The following is an 18,164-nucleotide window of genomic DNA, read 5'->3' on the forward strand; positions in this document are numbered from 1 at the left end:
TTTGTTGCAGATGTCGCACTTGGTTCCAACCACAGCTTGTTAGCATCCCAACAGAAGAAGAAAGGTCAGAGTGACCCGACCTGGGAGGTCTTTAGACTTCAAACTACTCTGCCTCTCGTGCAGAGCAGCAAAAGGTTTATGCTGCACACATCTTCTCTGCTCCATCGCTTCTCTCCCTTAATGTGTCTGTTTTGGAATAAATTTAGTTCCAGAGGCCTGTTTGTAGTATAATTAATGTACCATTGTGTTAAGTTGCCTATTCCTAACATCACACACTGAGCAAATTACTGAAGCGGCAGTGAGATGCTTAAAACGCACACTCATAATCATAAACCACCATCATGTCTCAATAGTCCCTTTTCTACAATATATTAATTGCAGCATTGTAAACACTGACTATGTTAGTGGATGAGTACTGTTGTGCAGTATATGTTGTAAAATGAAGAGTATCAGATGGTAAAGCCTATCAAATTTCCGGAGTTGGAGCCTATCCCAGGTGGGCAAAGGGACAGGTCGCCAGTCAATCACGGGGCTAACCCAGAGAGACGGGCAACAACCCATTTACCCACAAAACCATGCACAATAAAGTCTGTGATCGACCCTAAACAGGCCTGTTTATGGCTTGTGGGGGGAAGCCGCAGTGCCAACACAACAGCTTTACCAAGCAGAAGGTGAACATGCAAACCCCACACAGAACGGACATCTTGGTGGCAGTGCATCACTTCATTTAGAAAATGGAAAACACTCTGGCCGAGTTCATTTCATTCTCACACCAAAGTTACATTCGACATTTTTTCCCCCCTTTGTTTTCTGTTCGGCAGCTGAGGCGTTCAATATTACAATATTAGATGATTGAAAGCTTTTCTGTCTCGAACAATGGAGGAAATTAAACAATAACGGCAAAACATTCCCCTTTAGAAAGCTGGACAAAGTTAGTGTGTGTGTGCGTGCATATTCTTGTTAAAGCCATTTATAATTTTCAGTTCTTTTCTTCACTGCTTTCTATTTTGTGTCTTATACGGTAGCCGGGCTGGATTCAGGTGTTGAAGATCTAACGGTTCCACCGTGACCTGAATGACACTATTATCAGTCACTTACCTGGAGATGTTGCACTGGATGCATCCGACTCCCCGTCCGTCTTCTTTGTGGCCGTCTCGTCTTCCCCTGACTCTCCACTTGGTGTTTGGGTTTGCTGCGGACTCTCACTTCCCACCAGGTAGTTCCAAGGCTTCCAAATTGACTTAACGATCTTAGAGATCACCTGAATTAACAAGCAAACAAACCGAAACTTAGCGACGCTGCTTTGGTTTTTAAACTGCAGAAAACCAGCAGAAAACAAACCTTCTTCTCAGCAGGAGTTGGTTGGACCGGGGGGCGGAGAAACTCCTCAGAGTCAGGACCGGGCCCCAGCAGGTCCCCCCAGTCAAAGGAGCTCTGTCCTGGGATCAACTGGAGGGTCATGAATGTCCCAGAGGACTCTGAAGACCAGGGGTCTGGGGCTTAAAATGATAGAAAATAATTATTCAAATGATCCCTTTAACATGATTTGCACGAAATCTCTCCTCACTGTTCTCACTGGTGTCACTTCTCTGACTTACAGGCACTTTCCTCCTCCTCGATGTCAACCAATCCTGTCCAGTTGGAAGGTGAGAGATCATCGCCACCCGAGGACCCTGCATGGATGAATTAATACAATCCTGCTTGTGAGACATGGCATGTAGTTTTCTTGTGTCTGTATTGACTGATTCTGTGGTTCATGTCCCCACAGATGTGTGGATCACAGATAAATGTCGAACCCTTGGCTGCGGTGGTTTGTTGTGTAGTGGGATCGGCGCTGCGTGTCTCTGTGGCGGCTGCATCACTGGAGCCTGTGAGATAGCTCCAGGGCTTCCACAGGGAGGAGTAGATCTGAGAGATGGAGTCTGTGTCCTTCACTTTGCCTGGGAAACAAATTGAAGATGGACAAATCACAGAAGGATTCTGTGTCTTAAAGCTTCGCCGTGGTTTAATCTCGCTGCAAATGATCCAATATTAGTCAACACAAAAGCCTGAACTGACAGCTGAGAGTCAAGATATTAAACTTCAACACGTCCTGTCGTCTCTCTGCTCTCCGACTATTTCCCCCACAGCTTCTGTCAATCCCTGATGGTGGGACATGTATTGTGGATCAGAAGTCAGTGTTGCCATAGTTACAGCAGTGGCAATGACATTTATTGTCATTGGTACTGCGTGAATCACACTCACGGCTGCAGTGGGAGTGAGATGGCATTTTGATTTGAATGTTTAATATTTACAATGGGCACAACTTGGCTCCTGGTCATCTTGGGGTGGGAGGGAGGGCCTTATAACACGTAATGTCCATGCTAGTCTATGCTCTTCTTTTTCATTAGTCTTGTTTGATATTTCAGAGTACATCATCAGAAAAGGCTGTTCTTACTGTAAATGCACTAATGTTATTGTGTTGAGACACGTTAACTTCTCAGGGCCTCTACAAAGACTACATCAGGGGCAAGTTGTACATTTTGGGACAGAGAGCTCTGAGAGTGTATGGCTGCTATTTAAATGTAATTTGCAGTATTATTATCAGCCCTCATAAAGAAATGTTTGTCCTGTTAGAATCTATGAGAAGTAACCTGCTGTATAATAAAGAATTCTACCATCTAAATTGACTGTATTTCAGTTGCATCCTGATCAGTGTTTTTCTCCCTCTTACCAGGAAATTCCCTGGATTTCTCTCTGATAAACCAAACCATTACAGTGAAACCAAACATTGGTGGACACACCCATTGGACTGTTTCTCAAGTTAGTCTGAGACAAAAAAAAAGTCATTTCCTGGGTTTTTTTGACACGTGCAAATCACATCTTGAAAACCTCAGAACAGACAAAAGCCTCAAGTCCCCCAGTGATCTCTGGCGCCACCAAGGCGGTCCCATATCACCAGTCGGGAACCGTTGCTCTGAATCATCAATAATCATTTCCTCCACAAACACATGCATGTAAATCCGGAGCTTTTCCGCAGTACCTCTGTAGCAGTAAGCATCGTAAAGCGCCGTGCTGTTGTCAGCAGTGTTGTTGGGTGTGACGGTGCGGACCCCTGGCTGGCAGCCACAGTCGGGGCAGGGCCAGGTCACGGGGAAGCGCACGCTGCCATCAGACACCCAGCCTGGGGCACAGCTGTGCAGACCGGCTCTCCAGGCCAAATACAGCTGCCCCACGGTGGCCAGCTGGCCCCCCAGGGACACACAGCGGTCTGAGGCCGAGGACAGCGACAGTCGGCCCGGGACTGAGGAGTGGAAAACTTCACCTGGAGGACGGGGAAAGCAGACCGTATCAGTCTGGTGGCTTGTAGTGTGAAATAGAACACATGCTGACTCTAAAACCTGCATACGTTACAGCACTAAAGCTTAAACTGCTGACTTTAACTTCTTCCCTCTCCAGCATGTGGCGTCAGTCCAGAACTCATTCATTATTATTAAAGCACAAATACATTAGGAAGTGAGGATGAATGGACCACGAAACGACTAGTAGGGTCTAAAGACAATAAAAAAATAAAAAGATCTTAACTGTTCTCAATCTGGTTGGATTATTTGAATTTGAAATATGAGATAATCTGCATGTAAAGTGTTATATGTACGTGAGTGTGTGTGTGTGTGTGTGTGTGTGTGTGTGTGTGTGTGTGTGTGTGTGTGTGTGTGTGTGTGTGTGTGTGTGTGTGTGTGTGTGTGTGTGTGTGTGTGTGTGTGTGTGTGTGTATAATACCATCCAGTTCGTCTGCCAAACAGTAGACATCGAAAAGCTCTTTTGGGTCCCGTTTCCCATAATTCCTCACTCCAGATGAGTACTCCTTGTGTCCATAGCAACCAAGCTCTGGTGACTGGACAGAATAACTGTGGGGGGAAGAAAAAAAGAAAAAAGAAATTCACACTACGTCTAAACTAATAATGGAAGGTAAGCAGCATATTAGGAGTGTGGTATTTTGTTGTGTGTGCAGATTATTGCGGCTCACATAACGTGTTTCTTTTCTTTAAGCCTTTAAATGTCATTTAAGAATAAATTTGTATTTGCATGATTTTTTAAACGACATGGGATCAGGCTTAATTCAAATCCAATTAAGAGTACTGAAAAAAACAGGAGATAAATGACTCCAATTCTGAAGCACATAAAATGGAAAGATCACAATAATATCAGTTGACACATCAGCTGATCTCAAAGGGGACAACATGCTTTCATTTTGGGGAATCAAATTGGAAGAAAGTCTGTTTGTTAGAATAATTAGCTCACCATCTAAAGATTCTTTGTTTAGAATTTCTCGCTTTGAATTCAACAAAAACAGCTACAAGGAAGCGCTGGTTCACCCAAAGAGAGTAGAAGTGAATCCAAACAACTTGTCTGGCTCGAGGGCCAAACTGCATGTAAAGTTCACTAATAAGCTCCGTCATGTGTGTATTTTTGGCCAGAGTCCAGTGCAACAGCTCCGGTTGGCTGGATGCTCCGGTGCCACTCATCTTACCATCTGCTGAAATAAGCTCCGCATTCAGCACAAACCCGTAGCTGAGACATTAATCTTCGTATCTGACCCGCGGGTTTTCTTGACGTCCTTTTATCATAATTGACAAAGCTTTTAAATCAAAAAAATGTCTTTCAACTGTAACGCTGTTATTAGGAATATTGGGAGTAACCTTCCTTTCAGTTCATTCACCACATGAAGTTAATATGGGATATTCTCCGTCTTGCTTGAGTTTTTAAAGTTTGAATGAAGCAAAATCGAGTTAATCTGTGAAACACAAAGATGAGCTGGGTTTAATTTAGTTAAGTTTGATCTGTATCAGTAAAGGATTAGTATTCATCCGTGATTCTAAATAAATCTTTATAGTCTAAATTAACCCCCCCCCCAACCAAAAAAAGTTTTATAAAGTGTCACAGACACATTTGTGAAGTATTCAATGACGCCAAGATCAGGTTTGAGTTGCACAGCTTCTTCCTCCAGCAGCTGGACTTCAACAAGCAAGAGAGCTAACTGTCCATGACAGGAAGAAGGAGGCAGAGAACGTTATTGGTCGTCTCCTCACCGCACGGTCTGATCCTCCAGCCAGCCGGCTGCACAGCTGGTGAAGCCGTCATGGTACGCTGCCCACAGCTGGGCCGCGGTGGCGATCCGAGCCGAGTTTTCCTGGCAGGCTGTCTGAGCATCGCTAAATGAGAGGGCATAACGGGCGCTGGGAGCCTGGTAATGAAACACCACACCTACACAGACAGGAACAGACACCGAGACAGGTGGTAAACTCTTTAAAGTCTCTGACAGCTACAGCAAAATAAGCAGATTTCAACCAATTAAATGATGGGAATGTTATCAGGGAGCAGATCGATCAAACGTGAGTTTATAGTAAAATTTCACAGGTGAAGGAGCAGAAGAAGAAGACGTCATTGGTATTCAGTCCAAACACTTTAATTAAAGGAATTAGACACAATTAGTCAAGTGGAAAACTAGATAACGCAAATAACACAAGCAGAGAAAGCATAAAGCTCCAATAATGAATTCCGTCATTATAAATTTGATACGGTGAATCAATGGTTTTAATGCTTAATTAAATAAAGAAGTTGAAGATTGAGTGGGCCGTGCTCCTGTTTTAGAAGCTGACATTATCTGTGATACATTAGCACAACAAGTGTCGACCGCAATAAAGCACACGATTCAATGGACTGGAAACAACTAAAGTATTTCCTGTTAATGCAAATTGGTCTTCCACCAACTTCTCCCTGTTTTGGTGCTGCGCCACAAAATCCGTGATCCGCTGCGGCGGCACTTACCCGAGACCACCAGGGGGATGGTGTCTCGCTCGTAGTCGTTTCCCATGACAACCTGACAGTGGTAAGTGCCTGAGTCGTTGGTGCGGAGACTGGAGATCTCCATGGTAGCGTTCAGAGGATTGGCAGCATATCCTGGCAGCGTGACGCGGCCGCTGAAAGCCTTATTCACCTTGATTACATCACCTTTGGCACAGAAAGAGGTTCCTTCGTTACAATCGCCAAACTGCATCCTGCAGACTTCAGAAGCAAAAAATAAACTTTGACCCTCCTGTGGCAAAGAGCGTCTGCACTTATTTTAGCTTTCATAGCAAATAACGTGAAATTCAACTTTCCATATCTGACAGACGAATATAACCACTGATAACGACGGTGGTACTCCTGCTACTCCACTCTAACAATGAAAGTAACCACTGCTAATGGTAAAGTTACTACTGACAAGAATGAACCTAATCACTGATAATAATGAATAGAATAGAATAGAATAGAATAGAATAGAATAGAATAGAATAGAATAGAATAGAATAGAATAGAATAGAATAGAATAGAATGGAATGGAATGCTTTCTTTGACATTATATGAGTGATATAATGAAATTGCAGGTGCTTCTCCCTTTGGCATCAAATACATACAGTGAGCAAAATACAGTTAAAATCGATATACATGTCACTGTATAAAATCAATCATAATAAAAATTAAAAAATAGAAAAAGTCTAAGCAGGACTGCAGTAAGATTAAAAACATTATTTAAGACTCTGATGGCCCAAGGATGAAAACATTAAGAGTCTGGATGTATGGGCCTTCACTGATGAAAAACGAATGAAAGTGATGATTGTCAATAGAGACGGTAAACTTCACTGATGATGAAGCTAATTCTGCTAATGAAGATCGGCAAATAAAATACTATTATATACAAGACAAAACATTTCTAAATCTAAATCCCAACTAGGGCTGAGACTTTAATGTCTTACGTTCTATTCATTGATAACAGAAAATGATTTACTCATCAAAAAAATGGAAAATGGAAAGTATCAGTTTCTAAAACTCCTGGATGGAAGTGTGAATGTTTGTATGCAAAAATATGCAAGAAAGAAATGGAAAACTTCTAATGCAATTCCAGTCTCCTTGAATGGTTAACATGTAGGGGTGTCAGGCTTTCCCCTGAATCAAGAAATCACCCCGAGGTCACATCACCTCAGTTGAAAGTGAGAGGTCATGTTTCCATTGCAAGGTGGGTGGTTTGATTCCCCATCCTATCCTGTCCACATACTGAAGTGTCCTTGTTTAAAACGCCGAACCCCGAGTTTCTCTTAATGGTGCGAGACCACCTTACATGGCAGCCATGAGTGTGTGATTGTGGAATAAAACCTGCTGTATCAGCGAAGGCCATTTACCTCAAAGCTTTTAATGTTTGTGTTTTACCTTTCGCAGAGAGCACAATCTGCTCCTGGTGAGCACGTGGTCCTCCCGCTGGTGGGCCGGTGCGAGTCCACAGGAGGTGGGGCGGCTGGTCGGAGGAGCCGGTCTGCAGGGTGAAGACACAGGGAAGGACGGCTCTGCCCGCAAGCATCTGCTGTACTGCCGGATGAGTGATCCTACGCATGTTCACAATGGAGGAGGCTGCAACTGCAGACCACAAACAACAGATTTTATAATGCACTCAATTAAACATGGCAGACATCAACATTTTCTAAAGACACAGATACATACGTATTGAAAAGTCTGTTAGAAATATCTTATCTGTAAGTGGACGGTTGTACTTCAGAAGTCATGTGAGCTGCTGTAATGTCTAACACATGAGAGGAAAACTCTACTTTTGGGATTTTTGAACAGTCCAGAACAAGCCAATTTGACCCTGAGTGGGCCAGATTAGTAAACATAGCAGAATTTAGAATTCCCTCCCTTATTTTCATGAAAAATAAGTGCAGTTTTATTGTTCTCCAAAAATTTCCCCTCACTGTATTCTAACTTTTACTATTTTTCTTTTGCAATGTGTAGAAGTCTGGAGCATTTGACAGGCTGGTTTCAGCCCCCGGGCCTCATGCTTGACACCACTGATCCAGGAGATATGGTTAGCAGGAAATGTCAAATAGTGTCAGGGTATAACGAAAGTGACAAAAACAATGGGAGCACAAATACAGTATAATTTACTCACACAGATGATTCAGCAAGCACAAGTTTACTTTGAGCCAAAGAAACAACAGAGTTCTGGTTGAACGTGCCCCAGTAGTGCAGTGTGGAGGATATATAGAAAGTGTAGGCTGTGCTGTTGCTTCCCACCAAGGTGTCTGCTAACAAGACCTTTGGGATTCATTAACAATTTCACACTCATATTTCCACACAGGAGCCAAGAGCTTGTGTTGTCATTCCAGAAAAGGAAGACAGCGCCAGCCCATTATAGGAGTCCAGCAGTCACACGTACACACACACTTATACACAAACACACACACTTATACACAAACACACACACTTATACACAAACACACACACACACACACACACACACACACACACACACACACACACACACACACACACACACACACACACACACACACACACACACACACACACACAAAGACACCACACGCTCCCACTCAATTATTTAAATTCCTATTTTTCCTCTTTTATTTTATACTTTAACTCTCTGTCACTCATGCCAGCTAATTAATTTAAAGGAATTTCCTGCACCAGAGGAGTCGATGGTGCAGCCATTAAAGTGGTCCATTCTGCAGATTGATATCAACGATTCACTCTGCTTGGTTGCCATGGCGTAAAGGTTCAACGTAACCATGACAACACCATCACCTGTACAGACGTGATCCTCCAACCAACCACGTCTTCAAGCCTTGTGGCCCTTTGTGGCTGATTGTGAGAAACCAGGCTTTTGTATAATGACAATGATAATAACAAACATTTTATTTTGTTTGTATTACATCACTACATCCATTACATTAATCTTGTACTTTAACAATAAATCATGCTTTTGCAAGGTCTTGTGTTCTAATGAAATATCTATATTATGTTTACACTTTATTATTATTATTGAACTTTTAATCTGATATGAGAACATTGAGAACATCCTCTCTTCTGCATTTATAACAAATCACAATCTGATTATAATATATTATTGTTTAAAGTTGTTTAGATCGATAAAAATACAGTATACCATTTCTTGTGGTATTTATAGGCTTTTAGTATAAAATATATGCCAACAACTGTAATATCTGTCACAGTTTTTGGACAAAAGTTGTTGGTTCTTTTTTAAATTATTCTAAAGTTTCTCTCCTGGACTTGAATCAAATTCAAGTGGAAATATGTGTTTAAATAAAATAATGACTAGATTAATCATCTTCTGAGAAAATAAGGAAAGTCTCTTTCTGGTAAAAGGAATCCCCCTGAGCCCAAGTTGCTGTGATAAAGTAGTTTTTCTTAAACATTACAAATTTTCCAATAATGGAAAAGTGAATGGATGTTATGAATAATTTACTGAATGAAAATGGTAAACAACTCAGTGCTGATAGAGTGAGGAATGACACTACTCCATCGTGAGGACTGATATAAACACCAAATCTTCTGAAACGGCTCCAGTAAAAGGAGCTGTTGTAATCTTGTATTTACTTCTGGAATAACAGCAAATAACAGCATTCAAAACAGACTACCGTAGTCCCACAAATAATCCAATTCTAGTTCATGAGCTGCTTCTGCACCCTCGCAGCTCAAATCCTCACTTATAGGCAAATTCTGTGTCTGTGTGTGTGTGTGTGTGTGTGTGTGTGTGTGTGGGGAGGGTGCTCTCAAGGGTTTCATCTTGTGAAAGCCGTCCAATCTAAATGCAGATGGAAATATCTCAGATTCAATTCCAACATGTGCGATAATCCAAAGAGGGCTTTTTGTCCTCCACCCCCCCCCCCCCCCCCACCCCCACCCCCACCACACACACACACACACACACACACACACACACACACACACACACACACACACAAAAAAAATCAGATGTAATAACAAATACGGAGGTAAAGCGTGGGATCAACAGAGAACGAGACAAGGAATCAGGAAAGAGGAAAGTGGTTCATCGAAGAAGCTCAATAGTGGAAATTGAGAGTGTAGCATGGTGGTGACAGAAAGAACAAAGGGGGGAAAACAGGCTAAAAAGAGGTGAAGAGAGCTGGTGGTGACATAAAAAGAGAGTCTGTCATTACCAGACGTCTCTCTTCTCTTCAGAGTGCACTCAGCTGTAGTGGACTTACGCATGAACTGCAAAAGTTGGTTCATTATATTTCACCTTTTTTACAAATTTCTCCCGAAACGGGTTTTATTTCATCAAAAGAAAATGTTGGTATGGATGTAAACTGCTTCGCTTCGTTTTTCTTTAACAGTTTCATGAATACTTTACGGAGTTGCAGACTTTTGTCGATTTGATTTCTCCATCTTTTCTTTTCTTGTTTCCAGCTGCTCCCCAGGCTGCACAAACTTTTTTACATTCCGTGCTACACAATAACGCTTTTCATTATTAGTTTGAAAAAGAAAAACAGCAACTCTGGAACAACTATCAAGTGTTTATCGGCGCTGCATATCACGGGCGTCCTTGGCCCGAGCTGATCAAAACAAAAGCGAAACAAATGTTTTTCTCCTGGGAAAGTAATCAATACGGTTCCAACGGTTCTTCGGTTTAAAGGAGCAGAAAAGGCTGGTTAAGATATATTGAAAATATTTACATTTTTATGAGATTTTCTACTCCCATGTGTCCTCTGCAGAATCATATGTGGCCGTCCCAAAGCCACAATAATACTTATCAGTGCTGCAGCGACTTCTACTTCCTTCTATTCCTTCTACTTTAGTGTGGGAATTTTTGAGGCTTCTGCTCTCAACAGCAGCAGACTCCAGGACAAGAACGATGATCTAACGAATATCGTTAGAAACATTACGTTTGATTCAATCACCAGATATTTGGCGTTGATGTTTCGAGGCACGGCGGTGAAGCAGAGGTTAACGCGCTCGTTTCACCATGATGAGACCTGCGCCCAGGATTCGGCTTTCCTGTGTGAAGATCTTATTTTGTAAACATCGAGGAGGAAATAACAATCTTTTTGTAAAAACTCAACGTGGCCTCATAACGACACAGATAGATGCAAACTGAGGGAGGAGACAATTCGACAGTTCGACAGAGGGGAAGACGCACAAACAGTTTATCAACCTTCTTCTCACATTGACTGGATTCATTTTGATTATATGTCTGCAAAGTTCTCAAAACAACGTGCATCGAGTGAGCACTTTTAACCTTTTTCTCATGTTAATCGCACGGTTTAACATCTGGCAGTTTTTCCAGTATCATTTCCTGTTGAAACGTGCGACTCACTGGTGAATCTTGTCTGTGTAGTTTTTGAATGATCATAAACAGTCTGTGGGGATGAGAAGTACACACGCAAAATACTAATTCTAATATATATATATACAGCTGACTAACAGGTTAAAGTTCTTCTATTGAGGAAATAAGTGTTCTTTTGCTGAAAAAAGCAGTTAAATGTATTAACGTGATTGAAAAAGGTGATGGTTTACATATGCATGAGTGGCGTCAAAGCCTCCGGTCCTCCAGGACTGTTTACCACGGAGCTCTCGGGTTCATAACAAACGTTAAGTCTCTGACTCATCATCGCTCATCGTATGCTCCAGTTGGCTGCCTGCATTGTCAGAATACCAAATCGCTGGCATGTTTTCATTCCTCAACTTGCTTCGTTCTTATTTATGAAATTCAGCTAATGTGAAAATTGACGGAAGTCTGCGTCTTTGTGACTCAACCACAAGACTCACTTCTGCTTTCTGATTCCAGGAAAAAAAAAACAAAAGGGGGTGATTTAGGTTCTCCTGTAGGGTGGAACCTGCTGCAGGGATATTTGTGTCTGAGGGATAGTTTCTGTTTAATGTTGTTAAAGCAGACTGAAGACATTTGAGGAAGACGCTTTTGGAAGACGGCCTTAAATGTTCATTTATATTGTGTTTCAGGATATGCTGTGTTTTAAATGAGCCTGGACAATCTCGTTAATGAGATTTTGTAATCTCTATGAGATTTTCTGGCGAAATCAAGTTTAAATTGACAAAAAAAAAAAAAAAACGAACTATATAACGAGAGGATTAGATTTAGATAAAAAAAAAAAAAAAAAACTCCAGGATAAGTCAGCTCAGTGTCAGTTGTCTGAGTTTGGCACGGACACTGGAAAAAAGAGGTGAAATAACTTCCCTTTCTGAAAATGTTAAAGTGAACCTGCCAGCAGCTCCAAAGCAGCCTAATTAGCACATTAGTCTGGACAAAAGTGAGGAGAAACAATTATGAGCAGTGGTTTTCCACTGGGTGGAGAGCCGGGCTGCTTCTGGGCTCTCAGAGAGGAGAGGAGCGACTTTGTGAAGTGCGTTGATATTCGGAGTACAGACATGACATCTCTGCCGTCCCTGGGATTGTAATTCTTTAAGATCAGGATGTCCTGAAAGTCTGAAAACTCTAATTGAAGAGCTGCGGTGAAAGGAAGTCGCAGATTTCCCTCGTATCAGTTACTTGTAACAACCAGACTCCATCATATCTTAAAGAGCTGTTATTCTCACATCGCCCCAGAAGGACACCTCGTTCTCAGAGTGCTGGCTTACTGGAGGTTCCTAGTTTTACTAAGAGTAGAATGGGAGGCAGAGCTTTCAGCTCTCAGGCTCCTCTCTTGTGGAACCAACTCCCGGCTTCAGTTCGGGTCGTTAATTTTAAGGTTAAGACTTAAAACGCTTCTATAAACTGAAGCTTACAATTAGGGCTGGTTCAGGACACACTGGACCATTTTCTACGGAAGCGGCGAAAGAGTGAGACTGATTTGATATTTAAAAAATGTCTTTCCCTTCATAGATTCCTCTGTCATTGTTGCATGTCAATAACTAAAAGTGTCTCTTGTCTGTTGGTGCTCTCTCTCTCTCTCTCTCTCTCTCTCTCTCTCTCTCTCTCTCTCTCTCTCTCTGCAGGAATGCCGACTGTGCATGTGTGAGCTTCATGACCTGTGCTTCTTTATATCAACCAGTCTGCAGGGTGTGTGTGGGTTATCTTGTATGATATAAGCTTTATTTGTTTTCTGAATTTCTTTGTAATTCTTACTCCTCTTTAATCCCAACTGTTGCAAGCTGAAAAACCTCAGTGTCTGATGAAGGTTTATTCCTTAAAACAGATATTTTTTCTTTTACACTGATGCTTCCTTGTCCAGAAAGAAAACTTTAATTTACGTAGAGTTCTTAACGAGGACCCATCCTCACATGTTAAAATGCTGTTTGTCCCATCATAACCGTTGACAGAACACAGAACTGCTTATTAGAAAATGATGCTGCTGTTGGTTTATTTCTCTCCTCTCTTAACTCTCATCTCTACTGTCTGTCTTTCTTTCTGTACCTTCCTGCAGGACCTGGCCCAATCTTCAGCCTTTCTTATTCTCTGTACAATAAATTTTTTCTCTGACTGTGTGCTGACTGGGACCCGTGCAGCAGAAAGTTGGACGTTTCTTCTTGTTAAAAGGGAGGTTTTCTTTTCCTGCCTTTCCAGAGTCATCTCTACTTACTTATGTGGGATTGTTAGGGGTTTTCTCCATATTTCTTTTATTGCATAAGTACCATGACAAGGCTATGAAGTAATGGCTGCTATATAAATTAAAGTGAATTGAAACTCCATGAACCAAATGCGTAAATCTTGAAAGGAAAGAAAAGCAGCTCCTCCAATAATGAACAGGCTGCAGCCTGAAATCCATTGTGCACCAAACCAAGATTTATTAGCACATTGAGTTGCTCCTCGTGAACTCAGAAAATATCACATAATTTTGCGTATTTGCCAAAGAGTTTTCAAGGTTATAGATTATAAAGCGCCACAGACGGAAGCCGTAAACCACACTCACTGTTATCAGCAGACTGAGCATGTTGTGAACCACAGGGCAGCGCAGACAACTTATGCATCCACTATTAACCTGATACACTGTTTGCCACCTGTCTGTCATCAACTCGTACTGTAAACGTCATTATCCATATGTCCCAGTTTGATATACTTTGTTTTAAGCTGCTGGAGGGCAGCTTTGTGCTGGTGGGGAAATTACAGACTCAGAAAATAGAAAAGTCTCTTAAGTTGGGCAGAAATCACAAGCTCCAGTCCTGCTTTTCATTCCAGTGGAGATCCGTTGGTTTAAATTCATGCTGTCAGACCATAATCACAAGAAAGGTAATGTTTTAATTTAAAAAATGTGTGATGCAGGTTCCCATTTTAATGAAAATCCAGGCTGACCACCATCATGCATGCCAATTGCAGAGGAAGTAATTAAAGAGAGGAACTTATCTTCACGACAGGCAGTCGGCAGGCTGCGTGAGGGACTCAGACCTGCGATACCATCCAGCAGAGACCTGAACCTCTGAGAAGGTTTGGTCTTTTGTTCCATAATTGTGAATTTTATGCAGGGTTGTAATGGAACAGATGGTCGACTAAACTTGCATAAATGGGTTTGGAGGTTTTCCAGCTCAGTCCCACCGAGCATGTCTGCAAACATCCCCAGCATGTCAGCGCTCACTAACAACACTCATATTAGTACAAGTCTCTTATACATTTATATCTGCGGAAAAACACTAAACAAAAAGAACTCGTGTGGGAACTTTTTAATGTGGTACTTCTGCATCCCTGCAGTCCTTCCACTCATCTATTCCCTCCTTTCCTCTTGTCCCGTATCCCCCGAACACACACTCAGACTGTGTGTTGACATCGAGCTTTACTATTGAGTGTTTACATCCAGAACCGCTGATTAATTCTCGCAGCGCCAGTAGATGAAGCGGCTGATGAAAATGAAGTGCATGGGAGGGAGACTCACCCGAGCCTGAAGAGAAGAGCAGCGTCAGAGCGAAGAGGATCATCCTGGACCTGCAGGGAGGGAGAGGAATGGAGCAATGAGGCACAGAGGACGACCAAAACAACCAGACGAAGAAACACTCAAATCTGATGGAGGCTCATCGTCCAATGAGTTGTATCTTTAATACATATAATGACTTTTTCAAGTTCCATGCACACTGGCACCCAGGTAATACAATTCATACTTTATTTGCTGTAAACAAATGTTTCTGTTAGTTATAGACATTTCTGCCTCTTTCTTCCAAACCAAAAATTCTAGAGTTGAATCAAAATTATAACTCCTATCTAGGGTAAATAGTGCATTTAATGGTGAAACATTGTACTTTTACAGACCTTTAGAGAGAGATTTGTCCAATTTATTGGATTTTGTACATAGTGATGGGTGAACTATGGGTGATTTAGGTCTGCTTAATTATCCTCAGCAGATTTCATCATCTCTAAAATGTATATCAGAGAATTTATTTACACTTGAAATATGCAATGACTCACATTTCCAACTTTCAAGTATATATATATATATATATATATTTTGCCTTATAACAGTTTTAAGCAATATTGTAGATGAATTAAAAAGAAACCTACAATAATGTACCAGACAAAAATCACATCCTTCCAATCGTGTTGACTGTTACTGTGTGAGCACTTTGGAGAAAAGCCCTACGCCCGCGTTACCCATTTAGCTGTCAGGTGACACTGTTGGGATTTTTCATGACACAACAGATAAAAAGCTGCTTGTTCGTCTGTGTGCCAGAAAAAATAAAACCCCCACAGCTGTTTTGTTGGGATCTAATTAGCTTTAAATCTTTTAAAAGCTAATTTAATCAACTCAAATTACTGGCGATTTGTGAACAAAAACAAAGCATATTTCTTAATTACTTGCAACAAAACAAAAAAAGGTTCTCAACTGATGTAAAGGAAACATACCGTTTTATTTATGCTGCTGTTTATTGTTTTTTTAATACTCCACATCTATTTCACACATACGTCCTCACACTGTGTTTTTGATGAGCTGTCCATGAAAACAGCTTTCACAAGCTCGAGGAAGAACCAGTGAAGGTGTCACAAATGTTACACACACATCTTACTGACACAAAAGCTAATATTGACCTTTTCATGCTTTTTTTTAAAAGTTTTTTTCACACCTGCATTATTTAGGTTTTCTCTCTTCCGTTTTTATAGCTCCACATTACTTCAAACTCACCACTGACACCGCCTATAAAAGTGAACCAATTACACCTAAAATAGCTCTGAACACTGAAAACTCCATCACAAATGACGTCCCACTTCATTTGCTATCAACATAACATCAAAACAAATTTGCAATGCTGCAACAGCTCGCCACAGCTCGCCACAGCTCGTCTTCAGTGTTTTTCCTTCTTATTTTTTCTCTCCACAGTGAGCTCAAGCAAAGCTATTGTGAGAGAGAGGCTGTAAAGCATCGACACTCAATGAGACAAGGTGACCTTTGAACCAATCCGCTCCTGGAGATTAGAGGAGGCACTATTGGATTCTCCACATACATTTATCCGATGCTTTTGTTCACAGGAACGAACATTTATGACCCGGGAGGACCCGCTCCACTACCTGTGTTACAAGGGCCTGTAATACCAGCATGCTGCACTGTGCTGCTACCTGTGTGTGACAGAGCTTCGTTCCATCAGGACTGAGATCAACGGCTTTATGCAAATGAGACCTGGTCAAGGTAGAAGACAATGAAACCTGGAAAACATTTATCTAAACACCACACACACACACACACACACACACACACACACACACACACACACACACACACACACACACACACACACACACACACACACACACACACACACACACACACACACACACACACACACACACACACACACATATACATATACACACACGCACGGTAACAGAGGACCAGCCACATGGAACTTTTAAGCCTTTTGTAGTAAAAGATAGCTACTCCCAGAGTGTTAATAAAGAAAATTTCAATAGCTTGAGGTCAGTGTGAAACCATCTATTATTCCAGTTACATGATAAAATACACATATTCCAATATTTCTGGCTTCCAGTATATTTCTGATATATTTCCCTGTGGGTTTCTTTAAAAGAATGGGTACATATTGTTAAGCACCATTGTCCTACAGCATAAAGTATTATTTGCAAAAAAAGTACCCTTATTATGAATTATTCAAAACTGTAAAACTTTGTGCACAATTTTTCATAGTTATTACATTTTCAGTATTGTCTATGTCATTGTTAAGCATAACAAATCAATCACGTATTATATGATTGTGTAGTTATTAGAAACACAGAACCCGAACACAGGCCAAAGAAACGAAAAGAAAACTTTATTAAAGACGACTATATCCCATGGGATACAAATGCTAAATAATGCTGCATAAAAACTAAATTAAACAAAAGACCGACTGCAAGAGGTAAAAAAAAAAACTTGCACAGCACAGACGAGTAATGTCATGGGCTTAAAAAACGAATAGAATAGAATAGAATAGAATAGAATAGAATAGAATAGATATTCCCAGATGGGAATTCCTTATTGATTTTTCACAAAACGCTCTGAGAAAAGTGATAAAGTAGTGAGATTTAAACAGTTTGACGTGCACGTTTCTGCCTGAGCCTTAAAATCGTTGTACAGTGAAACGAGTTTACAGACAGCCACCGTCACTGTCTTGAGACAAAACGATAACCTGAGACAATCTGATGATCTGTTTGTTGCTTGCTGACTCTGTCTTCTCTCTTTCTGTCCTCTAACCTCCAACCAGAACAGCAGAAAGTCTCCAAATCAGTCTTTTTCTGCAGACTAACCCTAAAATGAAATTTAAAAAAAGAAGTGCTAAGACAATAATAATAATAATTTTGAAGGAAAACATAATTATATGTTCATGTTCATACAAACACATGATAAAACACTGCATACATAGTATTTGAAAAAAAAGTATCATCTCTATTAATGAAAAACTGCTGTTATTCTTCATCTCCGTGTGCGCTGTGTGAGATAAAGGGCTGGTGCACCTTGTTACAATGAATCTAATATCTGTGAATAATCCTCATATCAGGAGGAAACACGTCTCCTTCGAGTAAACCTGCTGCTATTTGTTCAGGTTGGTCATATTGGTTGTATTTGGAAAGCAGACCATGATTTCAGAGGGGAAAACAGTGTGAAAAGTTAGAGACAAGCACTGCTTATAACCAATAGATACACAACAGGAAACGTGACGATCGATACGACATTAACGTCAAACCCAAACGACAGTTTGCAGATTTCCATGTCGCTTTAAGGATTCGCATTCTCTCCGTGCATAAATTCTACAAGAACAACAGCTTCATTCTTTGTCAGCTTCGTATAGTTGTTCTCGGGAGGCATGCAGAAGATGTGCAGGCTGACATCGCTTATTATGGAACTCTTGACAGTTGTCAAATCCAGTTCACTATGCATTGAAAGTTA

General features: G+C 41.1%; 1 protein-coding gene across 1 annotated transcript in view; it reads right to left on the reverse strand.

Moving 5' to 3' along the window:
- LOC308110106 (neurocan core protein-like) overlaps positions 1–15,386 on the reverse strand; it is a gene marked incomplete at its 5' end in the record, with an annotated part of 43,451 nt that extends 28,065 nt beyond the window's left edge. The window contains 11 exons of the mRNA XM_080464195.1: positions 1,099–1,261; positions 1,342–1,499; positions 1,599–1,673; positions 1,797–1,940; positions 3,023–3,304; positions 3,760–3,887; positions 5,070–5,244; positions 5,809–5,991; positions 7,228–7,431; positions 14,673–14,722; positions 15,343–15,386. Coding sequence (XP_080320321.1) covers positions 1,099–1,261; positions 1,342–1,499; positions 1,599–1,673; positions 1,797–1,940; positions 3,023–3,304; positions 3,760–3,887; positions 5,070–5,244; positions 5,809–5,991; positions 7,228–7,431; positions 14,673–14,722; positions 15,343–15,386 — 1,606 coding nt within the window. The remainder of the gene's footprint in view (positions 1–1,098; positions 1,262–1,341; positions 1,500–1,598; positions 1,674–1,796; positions 1,941–3,022; positions 3,305–3,759; positions 3,888–5,069; positions 5,245–5,808; positions 5,992–7,227; positions 7,432–14,672; positions 14,723–15,342) is intronic.
- Positions 15,387–18,164: the final 2,778 nt, after the last annotated feature.

This window comes from Lipophrys pholis (assembly GCF_963383615.2).
Source record: "Lipophrys pholis genome assembly, chromosome: 1".
Taxonomy (NCBI): Eukaryota; Metazoa; Chordata; class Actinopteri; order Blenniiformes; family Blenniidae; genus Lipophrys; species Lipophrys pholis.